The 13,586-nt window shown below is 57.9% G+C and overlaps 1 protein-coding gene across 7 annotated transcripts in view; it reads left to right on the forward strand.

The window, feature by feature from the left end:
* The window catches only part of CRTC1 (CREB regulated transcription coactivator 1), a 59,903-nt gene extending 46,447 nt beyond the window's left edge, over window positions 1-13,456 (forward strand). For 3 of the 7 annotated variants that reach the window (XM_045853609.1, XM_045853613.1, XM_045853610.1), the window contains 5 exons: window positions 826-1,137; window positions 3,179-3,283; window positions 6,521-6,607; window positions 7,120-7,300; window positions 8,507-13,456. In XM_045853609.1, the coding sequence (XP_045709565.1) occupies window positions 826-1,137; window positions 3,179-3,283; window positions 6,521-6,607; window positions 7,120-7,300; window positions 8,507-8,718 (897 nt within the window). In that variant the 3' untranslated portion in view covers window positions 8,719-13,456. The remainder of the gene's footprint in view (window positions 1-825; window positions 1,138-3,178; window positions 3,284-6,520; window positions 6,608-7,119; window positions 7,301-8,506) is intronic. The other 4 variants (XM_045853612.1, XM_045853614.1, XM_045853611.1 and 1 more) reach the window with 2 other exon arrangements.
* The last annotated feature ends 130 nt before the right edge of the window (window positions 13,457-13,586 follow it).

A 13,586-nucleotide genomic window follows, 5' to 3' on the forward strand; every position in this document is an offset into this window, starting at 1 on the left:
TTGTGCAGTGGTCTTGTTTGGGTCAGGGTGCAGACAGAGCCATGCTGGTTTTTGGCAGCTGTGTCATCACTCTCTCCATCTGTGACCCCTGTCCCTTCTCCCCACCCCCCTCTCCTAGGCTTGCTTTCCCTTTCTGGAAAGTACTTTGTGATCACTAACCACTTATTAGAGGTTAGGCATCTGCCAAGCTCTGGGGCCTGTACTGCCTCCAACACAAGACAGAAGTCCCACCTGTTCCAGGGACTCTCCCCACAGACTCATGATCATTGGAAACTTCTGCTTATTTTTCTTCCAACTCTGAGGAGGTTTGAGCTGATCATCACCAAGTGGCTATACCAGTACCTTCCTCACCAGTACCCTGTCTGACCTCCCCACATGGGCCAGGCTGCAGGGTGGTTGAGGGGGTCCCTTCCCTGCCCAGGGAGCTAGGCACTAGCCACCCACTAGGCTACTGGATTGTCATAGCTGGTGCCTGGCTGCAGCAGGGAAACTTCAGCTCAGAGAGGCCAGCACTTTCTGAGCCTGAGTGAGTGCAGAAGGTTGTGCCACTTCTTCGTGTGTGGTGAGGGTGAAAGTAAGGCTGGTTAGGTATAGGGTGTCGCCGGCTACATTGGATACCCAAGTCCTCTCCAGCTGTAGCCTGACCGTGGCCCTGTGCCAGGCCCTCTCTAGGCTTGTGCTTCCCAGATCCAATGTATGGACATCCCTTTGTTCATCCATCATATCACTGAGCTTGCCAGGCTGTGGGAGCCCCCTGGGGACCAGGTGCTTGTGGCCTGGTCTCCACTGCTGACACCTGAGTCTGATGCCCTACTCTTTCCGCAGGCCATGGCCATGGATGCTCTGTCTCTGGAGCAGCAGCTGCCCTACGCCTTCTTCACCCAGGCAGGCTCCCAGCAGTCGACTCCACCGCAGCCCCAGCCCCCGCCACCCCCACCACCTGCATCTCAGCAGCAGCCACCTCCACCGCCTCCCCAGGTGCCCGTTGGCCTCCCCCCAGGCAGCCCTCTGATGCCAAGCGCCAGCCTGACACGGGGGCCCCAGTTGCCTCCGCTCACGGTCACAGTACCGTCCTCTCTCCCCCAGCCCCCCCCAGACAACCCAGGCCAGCCGCCAATGGGGATCGACATTGCCTCGGTAAGCCTGGGATAGCATCCTAGGGGCCTGGTTCTGGGGTCATGCAGGAGGAACCTGGGACTGTGGGATAGTTGGGTGCCCAGGGCCCAAGGATAGTCAGGCACCCAGCTGCATCTACAGCTGTCTCAGGGCTCCACTTGGAGGCCAGTTTAGCAGGATTTAGGGCTGAAGCAGACAGACAGTGCTGGGGGCTGGGTGCCCATTGGAGTTTCTGCCTGGAATTCTCAAGCTGAGGTTGTCACCCCATGTACACACGGGGAAACTAAGGCACAAGCAAGGGTTAGTGCCCTGAACTTTACCCAAGATGTGCTACCCATGTGTGGCCCTTGATACCTGCTCCTCATCCTTTCTATCCAAAAAGGGCCTTTCCTGGAGTCAGGAAGAGCACAGCTCTCAGGGCCTGGGGAAAGGACATCTGGGAGCCAGAGGAGATAGAGGTGAACTTGGAGGGGAGAAGGAGATACAGCACAGAGCCGAGGGCTTCACCGCAAATCCTGAGATCCACCCCCCAGCCCCTGCCTGGGCTGGGGGCTATAGCTCCATTATAGGACAGGACCCTGTACCTGAGGCCCAGGGCTCAGACCATGGGACCCGCTTTCCTGGGCTGGGGCATGGGGTGCTGCGGCTCAAACCAGGCCAGGGGCTGCAGCTCAGACCATGGAACACCCTACCTGGGCCGGGTTCAGGATAATAAGTGCTAGGTTTTTACCCCTGCAATCCTAGAGCCTCCTGACTGTTCAGATCCTGGTGGGAAGGACATGGTCATTACTACCTTTAGCCACATCCAGTGGAGCAGAGACCCATGTGTGGAGCACAGTGCCTTCTCCACTCAACCTCAGCTACCAGCCACGGGACAAATGCCTTCAGAACAGCATGTGCTCTGCAAAGAATAGACCCCCCTGAGCTGATGGAGCAGGCAGTGTCCTAACAGTAGAGATGCATGTTTCCAAACTATTCCAGCCCCTTGGTGGGCAGGCACACCCACACACAGGAAAAAAGGTGCCCAAGCCTTTCCTCCAGCATTAACACAGCAGGTGTAGGGGCAGCTGATACTAGGGCTGGCCTGGGCACCCAGTTCCCTAACACCCTCCTGCCGTGGGCCTAGCTTTGAAGCTGGGTGGACGTTGGGGGCCCAGGTATTTGAGCCAGGTATACATATAGCTCCTCCCCAGGCTCCCAGAGCAGGAAATACATTGCCCGGCACCATTCAGGGACTGCTGTCTCTGACTCCCGTGGGACACAGGCAGCCTTCTCTGGAGTTTCTGCAGACTCTCCCAGGCAGGGAGAACATCTTCAGCAGTGACCACACCTGTGCCACCCACACCTTGTTCATTGAGTTCTCATGCCCCTCCCAGGATCAGCCCCCTTAACACACTGCTCAGAACAGGCCCTTGAGGAAATGGGGAAGACTGAGCATCTATGGGCCCTGGGCTGGCTGCCTGGACCTCAGTGAACAGCAGACTTAGAGAGGTCAGGCAGGGTTTAAATCCAGGGCCTGGTGAGAAGCCAGGGCCCTCTGCTTTTGAACAAGAAAGTGACTACCTCTCTGAGGTCTCTGAAGAGCATGACCTCATCCGGCTTGTTCTAAGGCAGGCCAATGATAGTGACTGCTTGGTGCTGAGAGCCCTGCTATCAGTGCTACCACCTTGAGGTGGGTGGGACATGCCAGGGACCCACCCGGAGTCAGGATCAAAAGGCAGTGCCTGCCTGCCCAGCCCTGGACCATCCCTGCCTGTGAGTGCATGGGTGTGCGTGTGTGTGGGTGTGTGCATATGTATGTGGTATAGGTGCTTTGAAGCCTGCTGAGTTGAGGTAGACCCCTCCCTTACTCCTCCACAGCCCTCCAGAGCAACTCCATGAGGCTGATTTGGAGGTTCTCTGACTACAGCCCCCACACCCAGGAGCTGGGTGTGGAGGCAGGTCTCCATGGGGCCCCGGGCTCTGGGCCCAGGTCCCCTGCTCGCTGAGGGGTGGGAACTTGGGGGGGCTCAGTGGGGAGCTGGGCTGGGGCCTCTGCATCCTGACCCATCTGTCATTGCAGGCCCCGGCTCTGCAGCAGTACCGTACTAGTGCCGGCACCCCAGCCAACCAGTCTCCCACCTCACCCGTCTCCAATCAAGGCTTCTCCCCTGGGAGCTCCCCACAAGTAAGGGATGCTGCCACCCACACCCCAGCCTTGCCTTGCACCCCTGTGCCACTGCCTGCCATTTGTGCCTTGTGTCTCACTTCATCTCATCTTGTCCGCTCCACAGGGCTGGGAGGATAAGGCACTGCCTCTCATTCCCGCTGCTCCTCCGGTCTGTGCAAGGCCCCGGCTGGGGGTGGTGGGCGCCTCACTCCTGTTAATGATCTTAGTGTCAGCCACCCTTCGGCTCCTCATCCCAGTGGCTGGGAACAGCCCTGAGTGTGCCTCAAAAATGCATCCAATAGCCCGTGCACATGTCCCTGCCTGCGTCTGCCCACCTGAGGCCTGGTGCCTTAAGGCTTTCAAAAGTAGGGGGTGTCTCCCTTGCTTTGGGCCACAGCTGAGGTGGCAGCCAGCTGTGGTGGGGCCACTGACTCTTCAGCCTCCTCCAGTCTCCTATGTCCCTTTGGAAGGTGTGTCCCCCAGGAAGCTTCTCTGAACAGCACTGCAGCCTGTTGGGTCCTTGTCCCCCTCCCACAGATGAGACTGAGGCTGACCCCAGGCCCTAGGCCACAGGCACGGCTTGACAGCACCCATCAGATGCAGATTTCCTCCCCATACCCAGCACATCTGGGTCCCAATCTCTGACTTTCACATACTCAGCTTGGTGATAGCCACATTCCATTCGGGATGGAATGTTCCATCAGAGAAGAAGGGTGCCCAAAACACTGACATCTGGGCCTGAAACATCTTACTCTAGCAACAGAGCCTCTCAGTCCCCAAAAGGTCACCAAGCTGAAAAACTGCTAGGATCCCCTGCAGTGCCCCAGGCTCTGAGGCCTCATTCTTGACCAAGAGGTCAAGGGGACCGAATGTAGGAAGTTGAATCCTATTTCTACTTCCTACATAGAACATGGAGAAGAGCTCCAGATAGGACCTGACAGGAGAGACATAGGGCTCCCTTGTCCCTACCTCCCCAGCTCTCAGACACACACCCCAAGCCTGGTTCTTTGTGTTGGGATGGTAGGCATCTGCTCAGAGAGGACTCAAGGCTCCGTCTGCTATTGAAGAGGCTCTCCCCAGGTGCTTCCTCCACCATCCACGGCCACTAGGGATCCTGCTGGAACCATTGGGATGCAGCCTCCTGCTTTGAAGGCAGGCAGGGAGGGTGGCAGTAAGCTTGGGACATGCCAGGGCCCAGCCTAGTGTCCGCACATTCAGTCCATCCACGCCAACTCTGAGCTCTCATTAGCTCCGAGAAGGTGGTCTCGTCGTGTGGTGCTGTGGGACACAGCAGGCTAGAGAAGCTGATCCTGGCAGGGCAAGCAGTTGGGGCCTGTCCCGGATGGGCAGCCCTTTCCAGGGCCAGTCCCTGAATAGCGTCCCTCTAATTTGAAGCAGGACAGGAATTTAAGGGTCAAGCAGATTTCTTTCAGGAGAGATTTGCCTGAACTAAACGGTCCATCCTGGGCAGAGAGTGTGTTCCTGTCATGTCAAGCCCCAGTCTGTGTGTCGGTCCATCTGTCCATCTGTCATGTGCTGGTGAGGGATGCAGGCTGCTCACTCAGGTGTGAGGATGGAGCCATCAGGCTGTCTGACCCAACGGGAGACAGCAGCTTAGAGGAGGAAAGGGCTTGTTTATGGCAACGAGTACCAGGCAGAGGGCCAACCTGACTACCCTCTGCAGGTTTGGTCCTCCGGGATGCATTGGTCCTCCGTGTCTCCATGGCCCAGAGAGTATCTCTCCTGGACACAGAGGCCTGGGCGGGTGCCAACCAGCCTCGAGCAGACACACTGGGTCTCAGGCAGCTGGGGTTGTGCTGGTGCACTGCCTCCCTGTTTAATTCTGAGCAGACCTCTTTGGGGCACACCTTCCAGGCCTCCTCATAAAAGAAGCCGTGGCCTGGGGTCCCCTGTGCATACTGGGCCTTCCTGAGGCCAGAGCCACAGGGAAAGGAACAAATGCCCTGGAACAAACCTGCTACCTCCTTTATGGGCAAACACAGCCAAAGTCTTCAGCCTGAAGCTGGTGATTTTTAAGTCTTCTCTGGAAATAGGACATTCATTTCTAGGACCCTCCCTGCCCACTGGGGTAGCTATTTGTCCCTTTTTGTTCTCAGCCCGCCAACCACCTGGAGCAGCCAGAGGGTTTGTGGCCAAGCTCTGGCTGGGATGGAGGCCTGAAACTCAATCCTTGGTCATTGTCAGAGCACGTGGGGACCTTTCCAGAACAGGGAGCTCAGAGAGAGGGTTCCAGGGTCTTTGGTCTGTGGAGACATTTGAGAGGATGCATGCTAAACACATCACTTGGGACAGCTGGGAATGGCCATGGTGCAGCAGCTTCCATGAGTCACCCTGTCCTGCAGAAGAGACACTCGGGGTCCAGACTGGGGGTGTCTCTCTCCAGGCCTGGTGTTTCGGGTGCAGCCTGGCCACACGCCAGCTGTCCCTCTTACCCCTTCCACATCCTGTGAGGCTCCATCCATCCCACCATCCCAGACCGTATCTCCAGAGTGGGCAAGGACTCCAAGTTCTTTCTGGTGTCCCGATCATATCTGAGGCCCTGTCCTTCCACTCCGTTCCCAGCAGCAGCCCCCATCTTCCTGTCCTGGCCAGCCTTGAACGAGCAGTAATAGGGCCACATGCCTGCCCACGTGCCCAGGAGTCTCAGTAGTAGGCAACCAGGGGCCAATAGGAGAGGGGTTTTCCAAGTGCCTGTCCTGTGTTTGTGTCCATCCTGTCCACATGTGTTTGGCCTGCTGACCTGTCCCATATCTCCCTGGGGGCCCAACAAAGGTCACCAAGTACTCCTCCCATCCTGAACATTTAAAAAACCTCGTGCCTTTGCCCCAGTTACACACTTTCCTCTGGGGCCTGTCAGGTGGGGTTCCTGATACCCACATCCCCTAACCCTTCATCTTCTGTCTGACAGAAAGGAGGTCACCCTCACCTGTACTCAAGGAGAGGAGATGGGGTTGGTGCTTTGGGAGATGTCATGGTACAGAGCCCCCTGCCTCCCCAGGAGCAGACAGTGGAAAGAAGCAGGCATCCTGAGACGGGGGAGCACCAACTCAGAGTGGGTCCTCCTGGGAGCCCTGGAATAGCCATCATAGGCCTCCCTCCCTTGAGCATCCTCCAGGAGGTCTCAGGGCCCCCCTGCGGCTCAACCAGCCTGTGAGAGGCCCCCCCACAGCAGCCCCCATCCCCCACCCCGGTCTTGGGGACTGTGATGACAGCAGGCCTCTCTTCTATCTGCAGCACTCTTCCAACCTGGGCAGCGTGTTTGGGGACTCGTACTATGAGCAGCAGATGGCAGCCAGGCAGGCCAATGCTCTGTCCCACCAGGTGAGCGGGCGCCCGGGCCACAGCGCCCCCAGCAAATGCTTGCCCGGACCCCGCCCGCCCTCAGGCGTGAGCTCTACCCCGTCTCCAGGCAGTGGAGCATGGTGCCGCCTTTGCCTCCTCTGGCATCTGCACCTTGTGTGGCAGTGAATGCCAGCAGAGATTGGCACTTGGTGTGGTCCATGCACGTGGGTTTGTGGGAGGTCAAGCTGGCTTTGTGTGGAGGCCAGGATCAGGCGCACAGGCACAGGAGGGGTTGGCCACTGCCTGGAGTTTATCACTCACCCATCCACTCATTTATCCATCCATCCACTTACTCGTTCATCCAGCAAGCCCTGAGGGTTAGGAGAGGGTGATACCCTAGAGCAGAGGGACTCACATGGGCAGTCCTTGAGGGTGGGCATGAGCACAGCACTGGGTGTCCTGCAGAGGACGTGCTCCTGGCAGCCTCAGGCAGGCCAGGCCCCGGCACCCAGTGCTTGGCAGCCAGCCTCACACACTGTATCCCCTCCCAGCTGGAACAATTCAACATGATGGAGACTGCCATCAGCTCCAGCAGTCTGTACAGCCCAGGCTCTACACTCAACTACTCGCAGGCGGCCATGATGGGCCTGACAGGCAGCCATGGGAGCCTGCCAGATGCACAGCAGCTGGGCTATCCCAGCCACAGCAGCATCCCCAACATCATTCTCACAGGTGAGGCTCCATGCATGGTGTCCGGGGCAGGGGTCTCAGTCTTGGTGCTCCTGCAGAGCTGGCAGCTGCCATAGGCCTTGGCCCTGCAGGAGACAGAACCCCCTGCCCTGCAGGGTAAGTCAGGACATGACTGAGGTGTTCCTGCCTTTGGTGTGGCCCCAAGGAGGCCAGACCACCCTCCAACCTTGACTCACTGCTGAGCTGTAGACAGGCCAGGCGGACACACACCTGGACCCTACACCAGGGATACAGTGCCCTGTGCTCAGAGCAAGAACTAGACAGTTAGTCACCCAGTCCCATGCCTGCCACCCAGACAACTGAGCCCTGTTAGTTGAGTGTACTGGGGATGTAGGTGAGCAGGGTACTGTTGTGCAGCTAACAGACATATAACAGCTTGCACGCGGTGCAGTGCTTCCAGTGGCCTGAGCACAGTGCCCAGGCACAGGGGGGTGTGCACAGCATGTGTGAGGAAGTCCTGCTCCATGCAGCACAGAGCCCAGACCTCTGAGGCCCTCCCATCCTCCCTGCCCCCAGCTTCCTCCCAAAGGTTCTGGGTTTTGCAGAAGGAAGCAATTTCCTTATAAGCCAGGGCTATTATGGGTTGAGGGGGACACTGCCTGGTGGTCCCCACTCACATCTTCAGGATGGAGGGGGTCTATGCCTAAAGCCCCTCAAGGCCTAAACCCCAATTGCAGACCCAGTACTTCCTCCTCTCCCTGAGGGTGCCTCAGATGCCTGAGGAGGACCAAGTGCCCCTGATGACCCCTACAGTCCAGAAAGATGGGGACTTTCATACTGGTTTTGGATGGGGAAACAGGCTCAGAGACTCCCCACAAGTAGAAGTAGTAGTCCAGGTTTAACCTGGGTCTCTGTAGAGGAAGCAGACCTCCTCCAAGCCTAAGGGAGGTACCTTGATGCACACACCCCAGCCTGCATCTCTGACATGGTGTCTGGAGCTGGATCGTTCTCTGGGTGCAGCTGTCCTGTGCACTGTGGACTGTTCAGCAGCACCCCTGGTCTCCACCCGCATGATGTCAGTAGCACCCCTTCCCCAGTCATGACGATTAAAAACAACCCCAGACACAGCCAGTATCCCCTGGAAGGCAGATCCCCAGTGAGCATCCCTGGGGTGGCCCAAGCGCTCTTCCCTGAGCAGGGGGCGGGGAACCAAGAATGAACTGACTTTTGTGTCCCCCCTCCCTCCAGTGACAGGAGAGTCCCCTCCCAGCCTCTCTAAAGAACTGACCAGCACACTGGCCGGGGTTGGCGATGTCAGCTTTGACTCTGACAGCCAGTTTCCCCTGGATGAACTCAAGATTGACCCCCTGACCCTGGACGGACTGCACATGCTCAATGACCCTGACATGGTCCTGGCCGACCCAGCCACTGAGGACACCTTCCGGATGGACCGTCTGTGAGTGCAGTCCCAGCACTCCATCACCCAGCCCCGGCTCCATCACCCCGCCGGTCAGTGGTCCCAACAGAGTCTCCCTGAGCCCAGGGACTGCACACACTGTCCCTGTAAACGGCCGAGCTTGTGATTCTGAGCTTGCAATGCCGCCAAGCACCCCCTGCCCCCCTCGGCTGTCCCTCTCCTGTGGGAGGCTGTGAGCTGCCTCCTTGGAATCCCCCTGCGTGCACTCTTTCTCCTCCCACCCCAGGCCCTGAGCCATCAGTTCCTGTAAGATGCAGCAAGCGTGTTGGGCAGGGCTACAGCCCTGGGGGCGCCAGGGTCTGGTCCACGCTGTGGTGGGCGGGTGTGCATTTCCGACTGTTGTCCAGCTCTCACTGCCTTCCTTTGTCCCGGGTCCTGCCAACACCTGCCACCCCCAGGTCATGGTTAGGTAGAGAGCCAGCCCCACCCCCCTGCCAAAGGGAGAGGGCGCCAGAAAGAGGGACAGACCCAACGGAAAATAAACACTATTTTGATTGCTTTTATATTTCTGAGCACACAGGACGCTAGAGCCCTTCCCATGGGGGTGGATACAAAGGTGTAAACTGAGCAGCTAGATCTTCCCAGCCCTCTCCTGCCTCGCCTGCCCCCCACTCCAGGTCCCTCTGGGGCTGCCTCTGCCAGGGGTCCTCTGGCCAGGATGACAGGGCCTGCCAGGGAACATATGTGGAGTCCGGTCATTTCTGGGAGGTGTTAGGACTTGCTTTCCTCTTTCTGTCTCTGCACTGTGGCCACTGTTATTGTTATTTACAGACAGGGGTGGCCAGGGCATTTTTGTTAGATTTTTTTGTTGTTTCTTTTGGTTGGTTATTTCTGTTTTGGCTGTAGACAAGTAGCTGACTACTTCAAGCCAACACTTGCCTGAGAGCATCTTTTTATTCCAGAAATCCTGTTATACATTGTTTAAAGCTGACCAGAAGCAGTCTACAATCTGAACTGTGACCCTGGCCTCTTTAGTTTCACTTCAAGTTATTTCAAAACAGAAGGGCTGAGTGGCTGCCCAGCCCAGTGAGGGTGGGTTGTGTCAGGCAGGGGACTCTGGCAGAAGCTGGAGTGGCTGGAGGTGCCTCTGCTTCTGGCCACGTACCGGACTCCTGGGAAGGAGCCACTGCTCTCAGTAAGGGTCTTGAGAAGACCTGGCTCTGCCTGGCCCTGTTGAAGGTGCCCACCAGTACTCGGTGACGGGGTGTCCCGGACCCTGAGACTGGCAGCAGCTGTGGCCCCTCTGCCCCCAGATGCCACAGACGAGGTTGTCTCTCACCCCACCCTGAGAAAACTGACACTCATTCCCTCCGGCCGCTTCTTGTGTAGCTCCTCCTGGGAGGTCTGGGTTTGGAGGGCAACGAACAGTGTGCTTTTAGCGGTAGGTTTCTGGGTGCTTGCTTCTCAGAGTGCCTTGGTAGGCAGAGGTGACCCTCCCTCTACCCTCCAGGCCCTTTGAGGGGTGGCGGGCTGGCTTTGTTTTCTGTCAACTGCTTGAGCAGGAGCCTCCGTTTTAGTCCTGAAGTTGCATCTTGACTTGCTCCTCCGCCTGCGGTTGGGCCGACACTTCTGCCTGGCGTGTCTTTCTGTGGTGTTGCGGCCGCCTTCCTGCCTGGGCCTTGGGAGCCCTCGCCTCTGTGTATGGAAGCTGGGTTTGATCCTAGCGGTTGTCCTTCCCTCTTGCTCCTTGGCCAGGCTGTTAGCACGTATCCAAGCAGCTGGGTGGCCACATGTGTGGGAAGTCCCCCCTCTTCGATCACTTGGCCCTGCCTCTGCTGTCTGGGCTGGGGGAGCGCCTTGTCAGTCCATCCGGGTCCGGGCCTGTCCTCTTACTGTGGTGGGGACTGGGGGTAGAGATGGGGACTTTTTTTTAAGAACATCTACATGTACATAAAAGAGTTTGGTTACCATTAGACTTGTATGTAGAACTTTTTAAAAATGGCCTTAATAAAATTACAAGCAACCTTCCTGGATGCAATTTTCAAGCAAGGCATTGGGGATCCAGTGAGGGAGCCTTGTCAGCCCACGCTTCCCATCTGTCCAGTGCCAGTTCTGGGTGCAGATGGGCAGGAGAGACCGGCGGCCTCTGCCTGGGGGGGCACAGGTGCAGAGCTATCCTGGGCCGGGGGTGCGAGGCCACCAGGAGCTAGAGGCCAGGCATCCCCATGTCTTCCTGGGCCTTGGGAGGCCTCCCGGGGTCTGCAACAGGGAATTTTGTTTTTTTATTAAATATCACTTCTCTACTAACTATTCTTGAGTTGCCAAGACTTTCTGAGTCAAGACAGCGTAAGGGAATCAGTCCTTTGACTTGTGATGTGAAAAATACTGTGATTTCAGGCAAGCTGCGCCATGAGGGGCGGGCCTGGGCCTGTGTCCTGTATATAGACCTGCCACCCGTGTCCTACTCACGAGCTCAGGGCAAGCCTGGACTTCAAACCTGGACACTGGGTCCACATGGACAGGCTCAGAGGCCAGCCGGGCTTTCCCCCCACCACACCCCCACTGAGTGCTCCCAGCTTTAGCCGAGCCACCTCAGCTTGTGCAGACCTTTCCCCGGGGGGCTTGAGCTACCCAGCCTGTGCCCATTGCCTCACTTTACCCTCTGCCCTTCAAATCGAGGGCTGTAAGTTTGCTCCCCCATGAGGCTTGTGGGCTGAGGATGGAGACCAGGGTCAGCGCCTTTCTGTGTCCTCCAGAGAAGAGGGCTGTGCCCAGGGCTGACTGGAGAAGGCGGGCTCTCGCTGGGCTCACAGCCCATCACAGGTACCCATGCTGACCTCCCCCTCCGTGCCCTTACAGGGGGAAGACAGGCAGCGCTGTTTGGAGCGTCCTGCAGCCCCCTTCCCTTGACACTTCTGGGCAGGAAGGGTGAGTGCCAGCCTCTTGGGGCAGAGGGACCTGAGACCCTCAGTGGAAAGCTCAGGGGATGGGTTCCCAAATTTTCCCCTCAGCAAAATTTGGGAACCCACAGCCAACACATCCAAAAGCTGGTGAAGCCACAGCAGAAGCGGCCCTAACCGGGGTGGGTCCAGCTCTGCCACTGTAGGTCACAGGGCTTGCTAGGACCAGCCTCTGGGGGCTGGGATGTGTGCTTCGGATCTTTCCCCAGGTGAAGCCTCTCTGTGCTGTTCTCTGCTCTTGGGTTTTCAGAGTGAAGGAGGGTTCTGAGTGATTAATGTGTTTGACCCAATTTTTATCTGCTGAGCTCCTGGAAGGATGCTCAGAGGGGTGGTCCGTTGTGAGGCCCGTGCGTCACAGTGGGGTAGGTAAGGTCACCTCTGTCAAATGAGATGCTGCATGGAGGGCAAGGGACTCCATGTCCATTCATGCATCCTGCCAGGGGTAGATATCCAGTATGGGGCCCCTCCCAGTCTGTTGGGCCTCCTGGGTCTGATGAGTACCCATGAGCGACTTTCACTAAGGGGCCTCCGGGACCCTGAGCTGGTTTATAACCAAATACCCTTCCAAATCCCCTGCCTGCCGAACTCAGCTTTCTGCATTTCCACAGGAGGCACCCCCACTCTGATGTGGGATGTGTGTGTGAAGTCTGGAGGCACTGGGGTGCTAACAAAGGAGCTCCTGGGTTCTGACGAAGCCCAGTGTAGGACTGAGGTACAGGGGCCATAAGACCAAGGTTACTGGGCACCCTGGTCCTGGCCCATCGCTCCTGTAGGTGGCATTCCAGGTGAGGAGGTCTGTGGCTACTGAGTCCTCCCCACGTGGCCTGCAGAGCTGGGGGAAGACTCAGTGCCTCGCCGACTCTGGGAGGCTTGCCTGGAGTAAGTAGGCAGCTGGGTCTATTTCTGCACCCATTCTCTTGGGACCCTGGGCACCCACCTCCTGGAGTCTCACAGTATAGATATAACTAGGGGCCCTGGTGGCATTCCTTCAGGAGTACTGGCTGAGTGGGGCTCCGGCCCCTCATTACCCTTTTCTTGCCACAGGCAACTGGCCACTCCCAAGCAGAGGGAGGCAGGGCAACCTGCACCCCCAGGCTGGACACTGGGCTACTCCTCCTGAGGGCATGGAGAGCAGAAACAGGACCCTTGTGACTGGGGCCTAAGTTTCCCTCCTGTCACTGGCTCAGACCCATGAGTCTCAGGGTCCCTCCCAGAGTGAGGGGCAGGGGTTGGACGTCAGGGTGATGCTGGCTACAAATGGCTCCCTCTGCCTTCCACACTCCTGGCCAGTCCCCAACAGCCCATCCCAAGGAGCCAGGGACATGTGGCATGTGCCCAGGCAGGAGGGGAGTGTTGCCTCCATCTCACAGGGTTCTGGGATTTGGGAAAAATGATGCCCAGTTCATCCTAGCCTGTCATTTCTGACCTCTTGCCCACTGGGACAAGGGGACACTGCCATAGCCTCCCCCACAAGGTCCCGGGAGGGAGGGCTTTGGCAGCCGAGGTCCATTGCCCCCCATCTGCTCCCCCCAGGAAACTGCCCCCAAGGGGCTGGGTGGCACCTCTAATATATGCAAACCCATCAGTCTGAGCCCTACCCCACGTGTGTCCCTCTGTTGCCAGGCTGGCTCTGCCCCCCCAGCATGTACACTCTGCTGTGGATGTCCCATGGGCCGTGCGTGTGGGTGCCCGTGGCGGGCTGGGGCGGGCGGCTCAGGGTGCACTCAGCCGGCCCCTGCCTGTCCTCTGGCGTGGACGCTTTTGTCTTTGTACCTTTGCATCCTTTGTAATGAAACCTAATAAAAACCCAATGTTTTCGTCTCTGCCTCCTCCCCTTTTTTCCTGCCCCCGTTCTCCACCTTAGAGATGAAGCACGGGTGTCACAGGTACACCTGGCAGAGCCACACAAAAGCACATGTGAATGTGGACACACAGACCTGCTCCCCTTACC

The sequence above is a fragment of the Phyllostomus hastatus genome, unplaced genomic scaffold, assembly GCF_019186645.2.
Source record: "Phyllostomus hastatus isolate PE091 unplaced genomic scaffold, TTU_PhHast_1.1 phas_contig_98, whole genome shotgun sequence".
Taxonomy (NCBI): Eukaryota; Metazoa; Chordata; class Mammalia; order Chiroptera; family Phyllostomidae; genus Phyllostomus; species Phyllostomus hastatus.